The sequence below is a fragment of the Microcaecilia unicolor genome, chromosome 1 (genome assembly GCF_901765095.1).
Source record: "Microcaecilia unicolor chromosome 1, aMicUni1.1, whole genome shotgun sequence".
Lineage (NCBI taxonomy): Eukaryota > Metazoa > Chordata > Amphibia > Gymnophiona > Siphonopidae > Microcaecilia > Microcaecilia unicolor.
Genome location: NC_044031.1, coordinates 676,072,251 through 676,089,372, shown reverse-complemented (window position 1 = coordinate 676,089,372; position 17,122 = coordinate 676,072,251). Strand labels below are relative to the sequence as shown.

The 17,122-nt window shown below is 42.1% G+C and overlaps 1 protein-coding gene across 1 annotated transcript in view; it reads right to left on the bottom strand.

The window, feature by feature from the left end:
* HCN4 (hyperpolarization activated cyclic nucleotide gated potassium channel 4) overlaps positions 1-15,033 on the bottom strand; it is a 475,312-nt gene extending 460,279 nt beyond the window's left edge. The window contains 1 exon segment of the mRNA XM_030190366.1: positions 14,330-15,033. Within this exon segment, the coding sequence (XP_030046226.1) occupies positions 14,330-15,033 (704 nt within the window).
* Positions 15,034-17,122: the final 2,089 nt, after the last annotated feature.

Sequence of the window (17,122 nt, the reverse complement as noted above, 5' to 3'; positions counted from 1 at the left end):
TTATTTTAGTTTTTGATTGTACACCTCCTTGGCCTGTGCATCAGATTAAGCAGCATATCAAATACTAATAAACAGAAGCTCTTTTATGTTTTCAAATGGGATTATTTAGGTGCCTCCATTGAAGGGAAAGAGAATGGAACTTGATATACCGCCTTTCTGTGGATTTTACAACTACATTCAAAGTGGTTTACATAGTATACACAGGTACTTATTTGTACCTGGGACAACAGAGGGTTAAGTGGAGGAGTGGCCTAGTGGTTAGAGTGGTGGACTTTGGTCCTGGGGAACTGGGTTTGATTCCCACTGCAGGCACAGGCAGCGCCTTGTGACTCTGGGCAAGTCACTTAACCCTCCATTGCCCCAGGTACAAATAAGTACCTAAGCTGCATTGAGCCTGCCATGAGTGGGAAAGTGCGGGGTACAAAAAAAAAAAAAAAAGTGACTTGCCCAGAGTCACAAGGAGCTGCAGTGGGAATCAAACCCAGTTCCCCAGGTTCAAAGTCTGCTGCACTGACCACTAGACTAATCCTTCATTCCAGGGGGCGTAGCCAGACAACTGATTTTGGGTGGGCCTGGGCGAGAATTGGGTGGGCACCAAGTGTTCTCCCCCCCTCAAAAAAAAAAAAATCTCAGCTGGTGGGAAAACGCTTCTTTCCACCTTGGCAGCAGTATTGCACTGAAAACTGAGCATGCGCCGGTGTCGTGGAGAGTAGCTTTTTTGTTACCATCAGGGAAAAATCTTCAGCTGGCGGAGTTTGGGATTCCCACCAGTTACCACTAAACATGTGCTACTGTTGGGTGGGCCTGAGCCATAAATGGGTGGGCCCTGGCCCACCCAAGCCCACCTGTGGCTACGCCACTGCTTCATTCCACTGAAAACTTAACAGGAGCATATCTTTACTAAGCGATACTCCATAGTTACAAAAAAGAGGAGTAAGCCTTTGAAGGATCATATCCTTATTATTTGCTATTCAGCAGCATAGCTAGATATTATTCTTACAAAAGCAAGAATAGAGTTATGTCTTTCATATTTTTTTAATTTCCTCAGATTGGGTGCTACTTTGTGATATAATAATTTTATAAGATAACTATGCCCCGTGCCTAAAGTGAACTTATGCCTATATCTATATATTATTTTTCTGAATCTGGTGCTCATAAAATATATCAAGTTTGACAGAGAACTGTTAATTTACTCAAAGAGCAGGTAGAAAAACATCAATGCTAACTTCCAAAGCCCCATATGAATTTGTCAGGTTCCATACCTATAAGTCTTCTACTTATGAGAACACATAGCAAAGTTATTCACCTGTAGTAGGTATTCTCCAATGACATCAGGCCAAGTATTCTCATAGCTGGGTGACATCATCTGAAGAAGACCGGTGTGAAAAACAACTAGCAAGATTAATACAGAACTTTCTAGCAGCATCCCATTGTGCATGCCCTTGTGCCTTCCTACCCAACGTGAGCATGGGTCCCACAGTCATATAAAATAACAAAAGAATACAACTCCAAGGGGAGGTGCAAAGGTATGTGAGAATACTTGGCCTGCTGTCCTCAGAGAACACTTGCTACAGGTGAGTAACTTTGCTTTCTCCAAGGACAAGCAGGCCAGTTGTTTTCTCACAGCTGGGAATCCCTAGCTACCAGGCTCACCAAAAATAGCAATGCTAGGTAATAGGGACTTGAAACGTTGAGGCCTGAAAGTTAATTAACCTAAAACTATTTACATACTAGTTATGAAGGTGCAGCCTGGAACTAAAGAAAACTGGGCCTAGGGGGGTGGAGTTGGATTCTAGACATAGGACTATCCAAACCAGCCATCACGTTGGGTATCCTGCTCAAGGCAGTAATGAGATGTGAATGTGTGGACAGATGACCACATAACAGCTTTGTAAATCTCCTCTATGGAGGCTTATCTCATGTAGGAGACTAATGTAGCCATGGCCCTGACATTATGAGCCTTGATGTGACCCCTGAGTCAGCCCAGCCTAGGCATAAGTAAAGGAGATGCAATCTGATGGCCAATTAGAAATTGTGCATTTGCTGATGGCTACCCTCATTCATTTTGGGTAAAAAAACAAAAACCTGGGTGGACTATCTGTGGGCTTTAGTCCTTTACAGATAGAAGACTAAGGCTCACTTGCAATCCAAGGTATGCAGTACACTCTTGCCAGGATGGGCATGTGGTTTTGGGAAAAATGTTGACAGAACAATTGACTGATTAAGATTGAACTCAGAAATTACCTTATGAACTTAGAGTGAATATGGAGAACTACTCTATTGTGGTGAAACTTAGTGTAAGGTGGATCAGCTGATAGGGCCTGAAGCTCACTGACTCTGCAAGCTGAACTGACCGTCACCAAAAATACAACTTTTCAGGTCAAATACTTCAGATGACAGGAATCAAGTGGCTCAAAGGAGCTTTCATCAGCTGGGTGAGGGCAACGTTGAGATCCCATGACAGCTGGAAGTTTGACAGGGGGCTTTGTCAATAAAGTGAACAACTAGATGTTGTAGAGAGATGGGCTTTCCTCCTACATGGTGATGGTAAGCACTAATTGCACTTAGATGAACACTTACAAAGTTGGTTTTCAACCCTGACTCAGAAAGGTGCAAGAGGTATTCAAGCAGTTTTTGTGTAGGGCAAGTGAGGGGATCTAAGGTCTTGCCTTCACACCGCATGGCAAACCTCCGCCACTTAAATGAATAACACCTTTTAGTGGAGCCTTTCCTGGAAGCTAGCAAGATGCAAGAGACACCCTCCAGCAAATCTAAAGATTCAAATTCTATGTTCTCAACATCTAAGCCATGAAGGCCAGGGATTGGAGGTTATGATGCAGAAGGAATCCCTCGTTCTGTGTGATGAAAGTTGCAAAATATTCAAATCTCCATGGATCTTCTGAGAACAACTCCAGAAGAAGAGGAAACCAGATCTGCCTTGGCCAATAAGGAGTGGTTAGGATCAGAGTTCCCTGGTCTTGCTTGAGTTTCAGCAAAGTCTTTTCAATGAGAGGTATTGGACAATATGCATATAGAAGACCTTTCCCCCAATGTAGGAGAAAGGCATCTGATGCTATTCTGCTCCGTGATCTAAGCCTAGACCAGAACTAGGGGATTTTGTTGTTGAGATAAGTGGCAAAAAAATCCACTGGTGCCCCACTCTCAGAAGTTCTTGCGGGCTATACCCATGTTGAGACCACTCGTGCGAATGCAAAACCCTGCTCAGTCTGTCTGCCAGGAAATTGTCCTTTCCTGGTAGGTATGTGGCTCAAAGGACCATTCCATGAAGGAGGGCCCACTGTTACATCCCTGCTACTTCCTGACACAAGGCTTAGGATCCCATACCCCCCGCATGTTCACATAGAACATTGCAAACTGGTTGTCCATTTGAATGAGAATTTGGTTCTGCAGCTGATCTTTGAAAGCCTTTAGAGCGTTCTAAATGGCCCTCAGCTAAAGGAGGTTGATATGGAGATCTATCTCCTAAGTAGACCAAGTTCCTTGGGTATGAAGCCCATCCACATGAGCTTCTCATCCCAGGTTGGATGCATTTGTTGTTAGCATCTTCTGAGGAAGTTGAATTTGGAATGGTAGTCCCACAGTCAAATTTGTTTGAACTGTCCACCAGAGAAGGGCATCCTTTTTGTCAGGGGGCATAGCCAATCTTCTTCCTGAATCCTAGGGAGAAGGGTGGCCTGGGAAATCATCCTGAACTTTTTTTGACAAGGAACTTGTTCAGAACACTTAGGTCTAGGATAGGATGAAATCTTCCATCTTTTTGGGCAAAAGGAAGTACCTGGAATAGAATCCCTTCCCTTCTTCCCCTGGAGTCATGGGCTTGACTACATTGGCCTGTAGAAGGGCGGAGATTTCCTTTACAAGTACCTGCATGTACTGAGAGCTGATGAACGATGCATTCTGTGGGCAATTTGGTGGTATATTATGCCAATGCAGGGTGTAATCGAGTCAGACTATTTAAAGAACCCACCAGTTGGAGGTTACAAAGGGTCACCTGTGTTGGGAAAAAAAATTCAGCCTCCCCTCTACTGGTAGGCTGCCCAGGACAGTTCCTTTCAGTGTGGCTATGCTCTCCTGGAGCCAGTCAAAAGCTTGCCTCTTGCTTCAACTGAGGAGCTGGCTGAGATTTCTGAGGTTGGGACTGGTGAAGACAAAAATGCTGGGCCTGGGGGTTCTGGGCAGAGTGAGAAAGCAGCAGAAACCTACGTCTTTGACAGCAGTAGGCTTGCTGCCTAGGCTCACTCAAAAACCTCTGAGGCGAGACAGGGTTGTATGGTATCAATATGTTTCTTTATGTCAGTGATCTCCTCCACCTTGTCCCCAAAAAGATTGTCTCCATGGCAAGGCACGTCTGCCAACCTCTCCTGGACTGCTGGTTCTAGGTCAGAGACATACAGCCATGAGAGTCTGTGCATCCCTACACCCATTGCAGAAATTCTGGACACAATGTCAAAAGAATCGTATGGGCCCTGGCCAGATACTTCCTACACTCCAACTGGTGAAGCTCTGCGGCCTGCTCCTGTGGGACAGAATCCACAAGACTTAGTGTACTGTGTAGCAAGGATTGCAAGTAAAGGCTCATATAAAGTTGATAGGACTGGATGCGGGCAATGAGCATCAAGTCCTGAAAATATTTCCTCCCAAATGAGTCTAGTGTCTGAGCTTCTCTACCTGGGGGAGCTGAGGCATGAGTCCTGGAGCTCCTAGCTTGTTTTAGGGTGGATTCAACAACCAGAGACTGGTAAGGCAGTTGTACCTATTCGAATACAGGAGCCTTCTGAATACAATACTGCACATCCACCTTCTTACATTTGACCTGCACTGAGAGAGAAGCTTCCCAGATCTTCGGCAGTACATCTTTAAGGATAGGGTGCAATGGTACTGTGACCCCTTCCTTAGGAGGTGACTCATAAGGAAGAGTCACAGTACCATTGCATCCCATCCTTAAAGATGCAATGCCGAAGAACTGGGAATCTCCACTCTCAGTGCAGGTTGCACCTAAGAAGGAGGATATGCAGTATTGTATCCAGAAGGCTCCCATATTTGAATGGGCACCACTGCCTCACCATAACATCTCTGCCTCTGTCTCCAACTTAATTATGATGGCAGAAGCCATCTCTTTCATGAAACCACTGAGAGACCATCAGGTGGAGATTTGCATCTGTCTTGAGGTGGGAAGGGATCAGAAGGTACCCTATAAGTCTCCACCTCCGAGAAGTAATAAGGGTCTTCTTCTGAGTTCCATGAGTGGTCCCATTCAGACTCCTCACTGTATGCAGACTGGACTGAATGAGTCTGTGCCTGCCTTGGCTCAGTGAAACCATGTCCATGACCTGAAGAGCACTGAGGTACAGCCCTACCCTCATACTCCGGGGAAGCTTCCTCCCCTCACATCAAAAGCAGTAACACATGTGTTGATGATGATGTCAACATCCTTCGAGTTGCCTGCACCCAGGTTCTCTCCACAGGCATGGATGGAGCCACAGGAAGAATCCGGAGCTGATCCATAGTTTGTGCAAGTGCCCTCGATGCCTGAGCAGATTGCAACTGCAGCATGTGCATCAGCTCCTCCTGAGCATGGCTCAGAATTGCTCATCGAAGGTAGGCATTGGCAAAGGTGGGGGAGCTGAGAGACAGGAAGCCAGAAGGCATTGGTGCTGAGCCAGAAGCAGGAACCTGGCTGCTGGGAGACTTGCACACTGGCACCTCTATCAAAGAGGGGGAGTGCTCCTCCCGGTGCCGGTGCTTCTTGGGTACTGGCAATGCTGATGCCCTGGAGGTCCCAGTACCATGCATTAAAGAGGACCAATGTTTATGCTTCTTGGGCTTCCCTAACACTCAGCATCGCAGTACTTCAGTGCCAAGGATGACGTAGAACCCGTACATGCCCTCAGTGTTGGGTCCAATGTTGAGCAGCCCCAAGGCCTACTTTCAGCGCCCAATGTCAAGAGATATGGAGACCTTGCTGATGCTGGTGCACTCCTAGTGGTAGTTGAAGTCTTAGCAGCCATCGATGTTGATGCTTCTGGTTCCAATGTCGATGTATTGGCTTCGAGGAGCCAAAAATCTCTCCTGCTGGACCTGCTGTGCCCTCTGTGTCTTCAACTGCATTTGCTAACAGAGAGAACAAGAGTTAGGCTCATGGTCAGGCTTAAGGCACCCAATTCACTAAGAGTGCAGGTACAAAATGGAAATCACTCGATTACATTGCATGCACCTTTTAAAGCCACTGGGGGTCTTCTTGGACATCGAGAAAAGAATTGTGGCCAAAACTAAACTCCTCAATTGTGAGCAGTAAAAAGGAGCAGCGTTCAAATTGAGGTTGGAGCTCCAGCCTAAATGGGCTTAGCAAACCGCAAAAAAGAAAGGAAACTTTAAAAGCTGAAAACACTACAAAAATTAAAGGGAAACAAAACAAAATAAAATAAAATTACCATGAAAGGGACAAAAATACCAGCACAGGAAATTACTGCAAATTAGAGAAAAATATGCATTGATATGCACTAAGAGGAGAACACAACGACACATCCTCCCTACTCTGTAGAAAAAGAAAGACTGAGGGACCATGCTCATGCATCAGGTGGGAAGGCACCAGTGCATGTGCAGTAGGATGCTGTCAAATGGTATCACCCAGCTGTGAGAAGACAACTGGCCTGCTTGTCCTCAGAGAACGCAGTCCTCCAAAACTGACTGCAGTCCCATAGGACACTCCTGTGTTTGCATTCCCTGTAATATCTGAGTGGTATTTTTATCTGGAGGCAGGAACTATGGAGATATAGGAGCATGCTGGAATAGGGAAACCCACCCCTATTTAGCTACCATTCTGGGCAAATTTATGCTTTTGGGAAGTTTATATGAAATTTTCCTTTTAGAATGTCCAACCTGAAGGAAGCAGTAGTATTCCAGCTACAGAATACGTAAGCACTGCAAGATACACCATCAGGTCTGCAAAGGAATGGTAAGAAAAGTGACCAAGGCAAAACCTCAGCTGCCTAAAAGCAGAGTAAGCTAATCCCAAGAATGGGACCCTAAAGTGATGCTTCTTACCTAGAGATAGCTTAAAGCTAGCAAAGCTTTGTTAAGAAATACTATTCCCACTATTGGGGAAATATACAGGAAAGTGATGGATACAGATCCAGGTAGGGAGTATCATTATTCAACTGCTCTAAACAGAACCTGAGAAGTGTTAAAATGCATGGTTTCCTGAGCCCAATAACTCGAACGATTAATATCTTTTGCAAATAAAGTCAGTATGAAACTATTTCCTGATGAGTACATCTGAACTTACTGGTAGTCAAGGAACAGGATTTGCACCAGCAGCATCCACTGAGAGGGAAGTATTTCTGTTGTGACTTAGTACACCATCAGAACATGCCCTTGGAATACCGCTTCTCTAGCAAAGCATTCAGAGATAGCCCTATAACAAAATATGTCTCCAACACCCAGATAGGGTGACTAAATAGAGAATATCTGAAGTTTTTCAATATTACAGCAGTGGACACATCACAACTTCCCAGTTCACCATTTAGTATCCTATCCAGTGCTGCAGTGGTAACATGCTTAGAATTATTTGAGCAGCCATGCAGTTCATTTATTTCTGAAATAAAGTGCTAAACTTGGCAGTGTGCTTCTCAGATAAAGGCTTGCAGTGAATTGCAGCTGGCACAAGATCTTATTGCCTCAGGACTGATTTTAAAATAAGTCACATCTCCCTTCAGCCCCTACTTGTGCACAGAAGCAATGCATTACAATGAGCCCGACTGCACAATTCTGTGCCTTCAATATCATCAGCTTTTCTTGCAGCTCTAAGTTGGCACCAAGGTCGCGCGCTCTTGGCTACCTCTATCTTTCTTTCACAAGCTGATTCAAATGTAAGGACTTCTAAATGCCCATTTAAAGCATGTACAGCCACATGGGAAGATGGCTATATTGATTTCCCACTCAAATACGCACAAATCCTATAGAAAGCTGCACATCATTCTTTCCGATAGACTTTCTCAAACCTTATTTTTCTGCTGTTAGCTGTTTAAGACACACACACACAATATACTGTGTTTGTTCTGCAGTGATGCTATCCGGTATAAAGTGAAAACATGAGTAACTTGAAAGGTCGTAAAAGGTCGTGCATGAAATTCATGCACGCCTACCAATACCAATATGATGTAAAAAAAAAAATCAAAAGGATAAAGCTAAAATTCTATGCCTTGTCATCTAGCTTTATGACGATCCAACTGCCCGGTATCTTTTCCAGTGCTTGACAATTTACGAACAATAAAATAACAAAAGATTAAGGAAATACAATGGAGAGTCACCCAGTAAATTGCAAATCTCATTTATCGAGCTCTTCAATGAACCTGAGCAATCAGTGATTTTGCAGCTGGGATGAACACTGGAAGTTTGGCAGATTCATTTGTAATCAACCTGCTCTGCATGAATTGTAAGTAAAGTGTTGCAGTGTTTCACACACTGTCAGTGACTGCACGTTGGTTACATATTATGTGCCCGGCTTCCATTCCGGAGCTTAGAACAAAGAAGGAGCAGCAATGAAACTAATTAAGAATCTAATCTATGTAAGTGTGTTATGTGGTGACTTGGCCATTCAAGAGCATTGCCTCAAGTGACTTTACATCCTTAGGGAAGCTCAAGGTGACAGTCTTGATTATTCAAGGTGCCCCTCGTTATAACCAACTGTTGTATGCATTGATATTTATAGAGTGAAAGGAATTTTTTAAATAAAATAAATGACACTTTATTGCATTTTACACAACATTCTGTATACAAGAGGCATCCTTATAACAGTAAAATAAAAGAGTAAGAAACAGACACTGTTCAATTAGCTGATTGATTATAAGACTGGAAAGGAATAGTCTTTTAAGTATAACACTTTCCTAAAATGAGCCTTAGAATAGGAGGTGGTTTCTACCTTCTGTACTTTATGGGACGTGTTTTTATAATTCTGCCTTGGGCACTTGTTTATAGTTTATTAATGATTGCTATACCGCCCAAACTGACTTTGCAGGACAGGGCAGTGTACATACTAAATAGCATGTTAAGAAAGGAAAAGGAACAGCAAAAGCACAGTTTCTTAGAAGTAGACAACAGACAAACAGGTAAGGGAAGAGACTGTGGAAGGGGTAATAAAAACATCACAGATTGCTCAGAGAAAGGGGTGATGGTGACAAATCTAAGCAAAACATAGGCAAAAATATTTTCAGACCACAAAAGAACTCCTCCAAACTCCTACACCTGTTTATTGCACTCAGGCAACATTGGTAAATACTCTTCAGGCTAATGGCTTTCTAAAGGTCAAACACATGGATACATTTACTTAGGAATAACATGCTGAAGGTAATTTTATAAAGACGTGCCTATTGTAAGCCCATTTTCAGGCACCTATTTTAAGTCAATTTTATAAAGGACAAGCAGTCTTCTCCTCATCTTTATAAAATACTAGTAAGTTGCAGAAATAGTGCTTAGACTGCAGGTATGGGTATTTACCCATTCCCTGGAGTAGGTGTAAATGTCTGTGCCTAACACTCTGATTCACTAAGCAGCACTAGCGGCTGTCCATGCACAAGTGCTGACACAGTCCATTCACTTTGAATGGGCTGTGTCAGCACTAGTGCACGGTCAGCCGCTGGCACTGCTTCATAATCAGACCCCTATAATTTTTAAGTATGTGCATAGATTAGTATAGTTTATAATCTACATGGGTATGTGCACATTTTGCCCAAATTCAACCCCTATACTTTGCAAAGCATGCATCATCGTGTCAAAGTGCATCCTTTTACGCCGTCAGAATTTAATAAGAGACTGTTTAACACGTATATGTGGCCACATATGCATGAAAATGACTTTATGAAATTACCTCCGTTTTGTATATGATGGTATGGCAGTCTTTTCCCCAACTCCAGATAAGTTCTTATAGTGTTTTCCCTCAGGGGTCCATTTACAAAGGTGAGCTAGTGTTTTTAGTATGCGCTAAATGCTAGAGATGTCCACATATTCCTATGGGCATCTCTAGCATTTAGCATGCGCTAATCATTAGCACATGCTAAAAATACTACCGCTACTCTGTGAAAGACACCCTCAGTGTTATAGGAACTGTCCAATGCAGACCATCTACATTCAGGTACTGGTTTTATTCAGGATGGAAATATTAGTATTTCCTAAGTGAAAATTCTTTTTTTTTATCTATTTTTATCAACACAATTCAGAAGTTTTCCTTAAGCAGGAGAAAAAGGGATCACAGACGTTAACATTCTAGGAATGTGCACAGCCAAAATAAAACCGGTTTGTGTTCATTTAAAATGATTTTTTCCCAATTTTTCTCTGTTTGAGATATTCATTGTTTGCACAGTTAAAACTTTTAGGTGTCCAAACAAAGGGCCTCTTATCAAGCCGTGCTACTGGTTGCCACACGGCAATGCTGATGGAGCCCGTTCAAAGTGAATTGGCTTTATCGGCATTGCCGCACCAGGGGCCAGTAGTGCGGCTTGATAAAAAGAGGCCCAAAATGAGCTTTCATGTATACACACCCCTATAATATTACAGTTACAATGGAACTACCACAGACAGTAGAATAATAGAATTGTAGTCCATGATCAATTTTGTAGAAGAAAACCTTCAGCATAAGTAGTTAACTACAGTAATGGCTCTGGTGGAATTCTTTTTAATCTTCAATTTTAATCTTTTTGAATGTATAGTTCAAAATATACTAGACTAGATTTCAAGTTAGGACAAGGAAAAAAGTGCAGCTGATTTGCTTCCACAATTATGAAGTACTGCATCCATTGCCCAAATATATAGGGTTTTTTTTTTACTAAAGCTTAGCTCATGTTATCTGCAGAAGGGCCCATTTTATTCCTATGGGCCCTGCTGCAGATACCTTGAGCTGAGCTTTAGTAAAAGACTCCCTTAATTTCTTATTACTTTCTGCAAGGTACAAATTTCCACAGGTTAAAGAAATGATGCAAGCAGACATGCACAGAACACAAAGCAAGCCAGACCTCTGTTCTGAAGGGCAAAATTCAATGATGAGGAAAAATATCCTGCGATGCTTTCTGCTCAAGTGTTTGCATGTGCCAAATATTCACCACTTTTAACCTGTGTAAGCAAACGTCTTTGCAGGCTCCAGAAGCTCTAATTTATTAAACCTGTTTGGATGCTACATTTTCAGAGCCAGACTATATTGAGGAAAAAAGCCTCAGTTCTGCAAAGTTCTTGAGTCCTTTGCAGAAATTAATAGCTAGAGATAACTGGACTCCATCATTTAGCTTTTTAAAATATATATTTATCAGGCTAGCTTGGTCCCATAGAGATGTACTCCTAGGCATAATTTTTGTATATTTCTGAATATCCCGGAATAGAGGCCTTTAATGACTGCTGTTCACCTTCTACAGTACGAGAACCTGAATTTATACATTACAAAAATAATGTAAAGATTAAACTCCCCAAATAATCTTACAACATTTAATAACATTTGTCTGATTAGGTAGTGACAAAAATATTGATTTCTGGGGTCAACAGTATAATATAGAAATAAAAGATTAAAAAAGAAAATTAGATGATGCCTTTTTTTATTGGACTAACTTAATACATCTAATTTTCTTTTTTAATGTTTTATTTCTATATATTACCTTTAAAAGTAGACTACTATGGCTACCACATCATTTTACATTTAGGAAGGTTTCAGGGTTTAGCTCATTTGTAAATTCTTGAAACTAGGGTATTAACTACAGCCTTCGAGTCCTGTTTACTAAGCAGAGCTAAGGGCACGCTAGCGTTTTTAGCATGCGCTAATAACTAGGACATGAGTGCAGTGGACTTTGATCCTGGGGAACTGGGTTCGATTCCCACTGCAGCTCCTTGTGACTGTGGGCAAGTCACTTAACCCTCCATTTCCCCAGGTACAAAATAAGTACCTGTATATATGTAAACCGCTTTGAATGTAGTTGCAAACTACCACAGAAAGGCGGTATATCAAGTCCCATTTCCCTTTCCCTAAGTTGCCCATAGGAATATATGGGCAACTCTAGCATTTAGCAGACGCTAATTTTAGTGCACGCTAGAAACAGTAACACGGCTTAGTAAACAGGGCCCTTAGTTATATTTACTTTAGAAGGAGTTGGTACTCATTTGGCAATGTTAATCTGCCTCTCCCCCTATCATCCTCCCTTGAAATGCTCAAGTAATGGCTATGTATTGGTCACTTCTACCTACCTGATTCTAGCTCACTATTCTCTTTTAAACAATAGCTTTCCCATTACTGCTTGCTTCAAGTCATCAGCAGTGCAATTGATCTACAGTACCATATAAACCCCTCCCCCTCCCCTCCCCTACCAGCAGCTGGACTGCATGTGGACCCGTCTGCAACTGTGCTATTTGCAGAATAATTTTCAATTTTGAAAAATAGAAATTGTTGAAGGATCATATACCCCTCCTTCATTTTATTGACCCCCCCCCCCCTAAAAAAAAAAAAAAAACCACCAAAGGCCACCAGCTTAATTTTGCACAAAGTGTACCCTAGGAGAAAAGAAGTAAATTCAGATAGTGCAGTATGATGCTTTAGCCAGGTTTATGAGGCTCAGAGATTATCCACAACTATTGTCTGGAGCTCTGTCACCAGCTAACCAAGAGTCAACCAAGCACATAGCACAAAGTAAATAGTACAAGGGGTATCAAGTGTTTCACTAGTATAGGCCTCTAGCACAAAAAATATCTTAAGGAGAAGAAGGGGTCTCAACAGTGTTAGGTCAATGGAAAAAGCAACACAGGATGAAGATGTTAACATTAAGAATGATTCAGAATATGTGGTGGTAATTTATCTGCAGGTCAGGGTGTTTTTTAAACTAAGGATAAAACCTTTTCTTCTCTTGATTACCTTCAAATTTTCTTAAGGTTTTTTTCCCACTTTGGTTAAATATATGACTTTCCTTCTTTTACCTTATCACCACAAAAGCATTAAAACAGAAATAGAGAAATTGGGGGCAAATGAAAACCTCGAGGCCCACCTTGTCTTCTCCTTTTCCTTGTGCGCTCTTACACTCCAGATCCTGCCTGATTTCTGATATTCCATCTCAACATGGATGTTCATCTGTGCTTGTCCCATACCATTTTGAATTCCAACACTGGGTTTGACTTTATCACCTCTCTAGGGATCTTGTTCCATGTAACTATCACACTTCTGGTTACCCCTTCTAGTCTCTTATAATGAGCCCATCTTTGTAAACTTTTTCCACTGAAAAATTATAGAATTGGAAAATGACTCGTTCGGGTGGAACAATAAGTCACTTGACATATAACTGTTGCAATTTTTTCTTTTCATTAGGATTTCCCCATCTGTATTTCACCTCTGTCTAATCTGAACAAAGATGAGCTAATTCCCTGTGGTGTGCTCTTCCACATACTGTAGCACCAGCAAGAAAGGAGTGGAACTATTCAACTAAGCTACTTTTTAGAAAGACAAAAATATGAAATGAAGTAGCATCTCACTAAAAAGGAATCAGAGGAGGCACAGCAGACATAATGGAACTTGTTTACCTTGGGCCTGTAAATTGAGGAAGCCAAAATTCATTCAAGTATTGAGGACTTAACCCATGCTTTGCATGCAGTTATCTCTGCATTATATTGCCTAAATAGTGTGTAATTAGATATGATTTGTAAGTGAAGGCCAGTTTTTCTCCTACAAAAGTACATTTTTTAAAGACAATGGATGTGAAATCTATCTGTACTGATGTGTCTGGCAAACAGACTTGCCCCCCAAGGCATTACATGGCTTACCAATTTGCTTTTGGTGACTTTTTCTTTGATAGATTTCTAAGATAAATGTGAATTTCTGACTTTTCTGTTAATTGTTATATGATGGGATCATTAACTCATCCTCTCCCCCTTCAACATAGAACACCTTTCAACAAATGACAAAATTAAGTATTCTTTTGCAGCTAATACATGACATGTCAAGATGTAATAGCACACTGTGTAACAGGTCAGCAAAAAGATATTAGTACTCAAAGCAAATTTCTCATAAAACCACTAAGGAGCCTGTGTGCAATTTTGTATATAAATTAAAATGAGAAGTGGAAGACATTGTTTTTTTTTTTTAACTTCTAAAAAGTCTCCTATTGTTAATTTGATGTGGTTGTGTGAAATTTAAGAGATTCTTATGCACATTTTTACTTATGTGGTTTGTAAAAAAAAAAAAAAAGTGATTGCATTGTGAAGGAGTGGTAAGTTTGTTTTAAATCAGTGGAGTTATCCATGAGCAATTTAAGAATAAGCAAGAATGTTTGTGGGGTGTGTGCTGTTTTACCTGAAATCGCTGTATGGGTGAATAATCCAAAACCCAGCAGACTTAACTCTTTCCTGCTCCCTCTCCACTGCTTTCTGGCTGCCAAACATCCTCAGTGAGAATTTATTCACACCAGGCTGGAGCATAGCCCCAAACTGCCTTTGTATGAAACTAGCTTGGTTTAATCTTTGGTCATCTTCTGGAAGGATTTGGTCAACCCCTTCCACTTTTATGAAGCTGCTCTGCTGTTGGTCAGAGGAAGGAGACTGCTGCTGTTGTTGCTGTCTCTTGGGGCCGCTTGGGCTCCCCCCTTGATCTGTCCCTCTGGAACCCATATCTTCGACTGGGGTCGTCTCCTCACAAGGGCTGACTTCCACTTCTGTGATGAGTCTCTTTTCCTCTGTGGAATCGGAGTCATGAAGGTGCCTGCTGGTAATAGAGGACAGGCTGCCTTTAAACCTTCTGCAGTCCCCATTGCTGCTCGTTTTGATGGTCTTACTGACATCAGTTTCCATCATCAAGTGAGACTCCCCTCCAGCTTTAGTGTCCAGACCCTTGGTGGCTGAGCCTCCAGGAGTGGGAGAAGGTAGTGATTTGAGTCTGATGCTCTTTCTCCTGGTGTCCCTATCACTGTCTTCCTCTTCGTCCATAATAGATGCTTTGGGTCCTATTTGCTGGGGCAGACTATAAAGCCTTTTCCTCATAGAGGGGGGTAGTTTGTCCATTGTCTGGTAAGGTCTATGCAGGCACCCGCAGTGAGAGCACCTCTTCCTTCCTCCAGCTTAAAAGGTCTGAAGGAGCACCTCTCCTCAGCATCATATGTGTGTCATCTCTCACCAGCCCTGGCATCCAGACACACACACACACACAGGCTTAGACCCGAGGTTAGGAGGAAAACAGAAGCATCCCAATTTGGCACTTGATATCTCCTTGGTATGAAGTGTGACTGCAATTCCTGTCTGTCTCTTTCTATCCCCTTTTCAGTCAGCTCCAAGGCACTGGAAATCTAAATGAAAGCAACACTTTGCTAAACAAAAATAGAAGCGACAAGAGCTCTGACAGGATTGCTTTAGAAGGAAGGCATGTTGCTACTGCTGCTGCTACTACTAGTCATGTTAAAAAGTAATAAAAATAATGAGAAAACATTTAAAAAAGGAGAAGAGAGATGCATTCCTCTCTCCCTCCCTCTTCCTCTCTCACTCCGGCAGCTGCCCATACTAAACAGTCAAATGCAACTAGCAGCAGTAGCAGCGGCAGCAGCAGCAGCAGAATCCAGTGCTTGCTTACATCACTGTCATCATTTATTCCTTATGCAGCCACTGGTACTGGGAATATTCATGAATCCATCTGATCTATTGGGTTGCCATAGGAGCAAGGACTGCAAACGGGCTCTGCCTACCTGAGCCCACAGACTGGTTTCTTAAAGGGACAGTGTTTTGGAAAGAGGAGGAACTCTCAGGGGTTGGGAATAAGATAAGAGCGAGGAGAAGACAGACAGACAGCAAAAGTACAAAAGAAGGGGAGAGATGCTGGAAGACTGAATAACAAGTTTTAGACAGACAATCATACAACTCTTTCTTCGTTCTAACCACTCTAAATATATATACACTTTGGTTAAGGTGTTGCAGGTGATTCTAAATGTGGCCACTTGTTTGATAAATGGCTGTAAAAAATAGAGCATGTCACACACCAAGATTAAGAGCTTCATTGGCTATCCACATTAAAAGGCTCAATATGGCTTAGCACCAGATTATTTACAATCATTGCTTCAATCATATGTTCCATTGCATACTTTATGTTAGTTTCAACAAGCACTGATACAGGTCCCTTTATTGAAATATATGAATTTACCAAGGGATTCTGTGCATGGCGCCACCTTAATTTCCATGCGGAAATTGAAGCATATTCTATAACAATGCGCATCTTAATTGGTTAACTAGCTAATCAGCACTGTTATTTGGATGTTAACAAGCAAGTATCAGCTAAGCATATTCTGTAATGTGGTACACTTAAATTCTAAGTCACATAGTTGAAAAGGGGGCGTGGCCATGGGCAGGGCATTTCTAAAATCTATGCACATTGTTATAGAATATACCCACTCTGCCCCTAATTTAGGCATCAGGATTTATGCCAAGTAAAGCATGGCGTAAATGGCTGCAACTTCATTTGGTTGCGTGGAGAGGCGTTTGGCATTATTCTATCGACTGCACAGAAATTTAAGTCTAGTCTATCAAATTTAGGCGTACTTTACAGAATATGCCTAGGTGTATTTTTTCCATGCAGAATTTTCAGGCTCCATATGTAGAATCCAGCCTTAGGGGGCAATTCTATAACAGGGCACCTCCATTTAGGTGCCTCGATAATGCATGACTGGACAGTATTCTATAATGACACCTGGAGGGGCATAATCGAAGGGCGCCGGCCAAATATAAGTACATAAGTAATGCCATACTGGGAAAAGACCAAGGGTCCATCGAGCCCAGCATCCTGTCCACGACAGCGGCCAATCCAGGCCAAGGGCACCTGGCAAGCTTCCCAAACGTACAAACATTCTATACTTGTTATTCCTGGAATTTTGGATTTTTCCAAGTCCGTTTAGTAGCGGTTTATGGACTTGTCCTTTAGGAATCCGACCAACCCCTTTTTAAACTCTGCTAAGCTAACCACCTTCACCACTTTCTCTGGCAACGAATTCCAGAGTTTAATTACATGTTGGGTGAAGAAAACTTTTCTCTGATTTGTTTTAAATTTACTACACTGTAGTTTCATCGCATGCCCCCTAGTCCTAGTATTTTTGGAAAGCGTGAACAGACG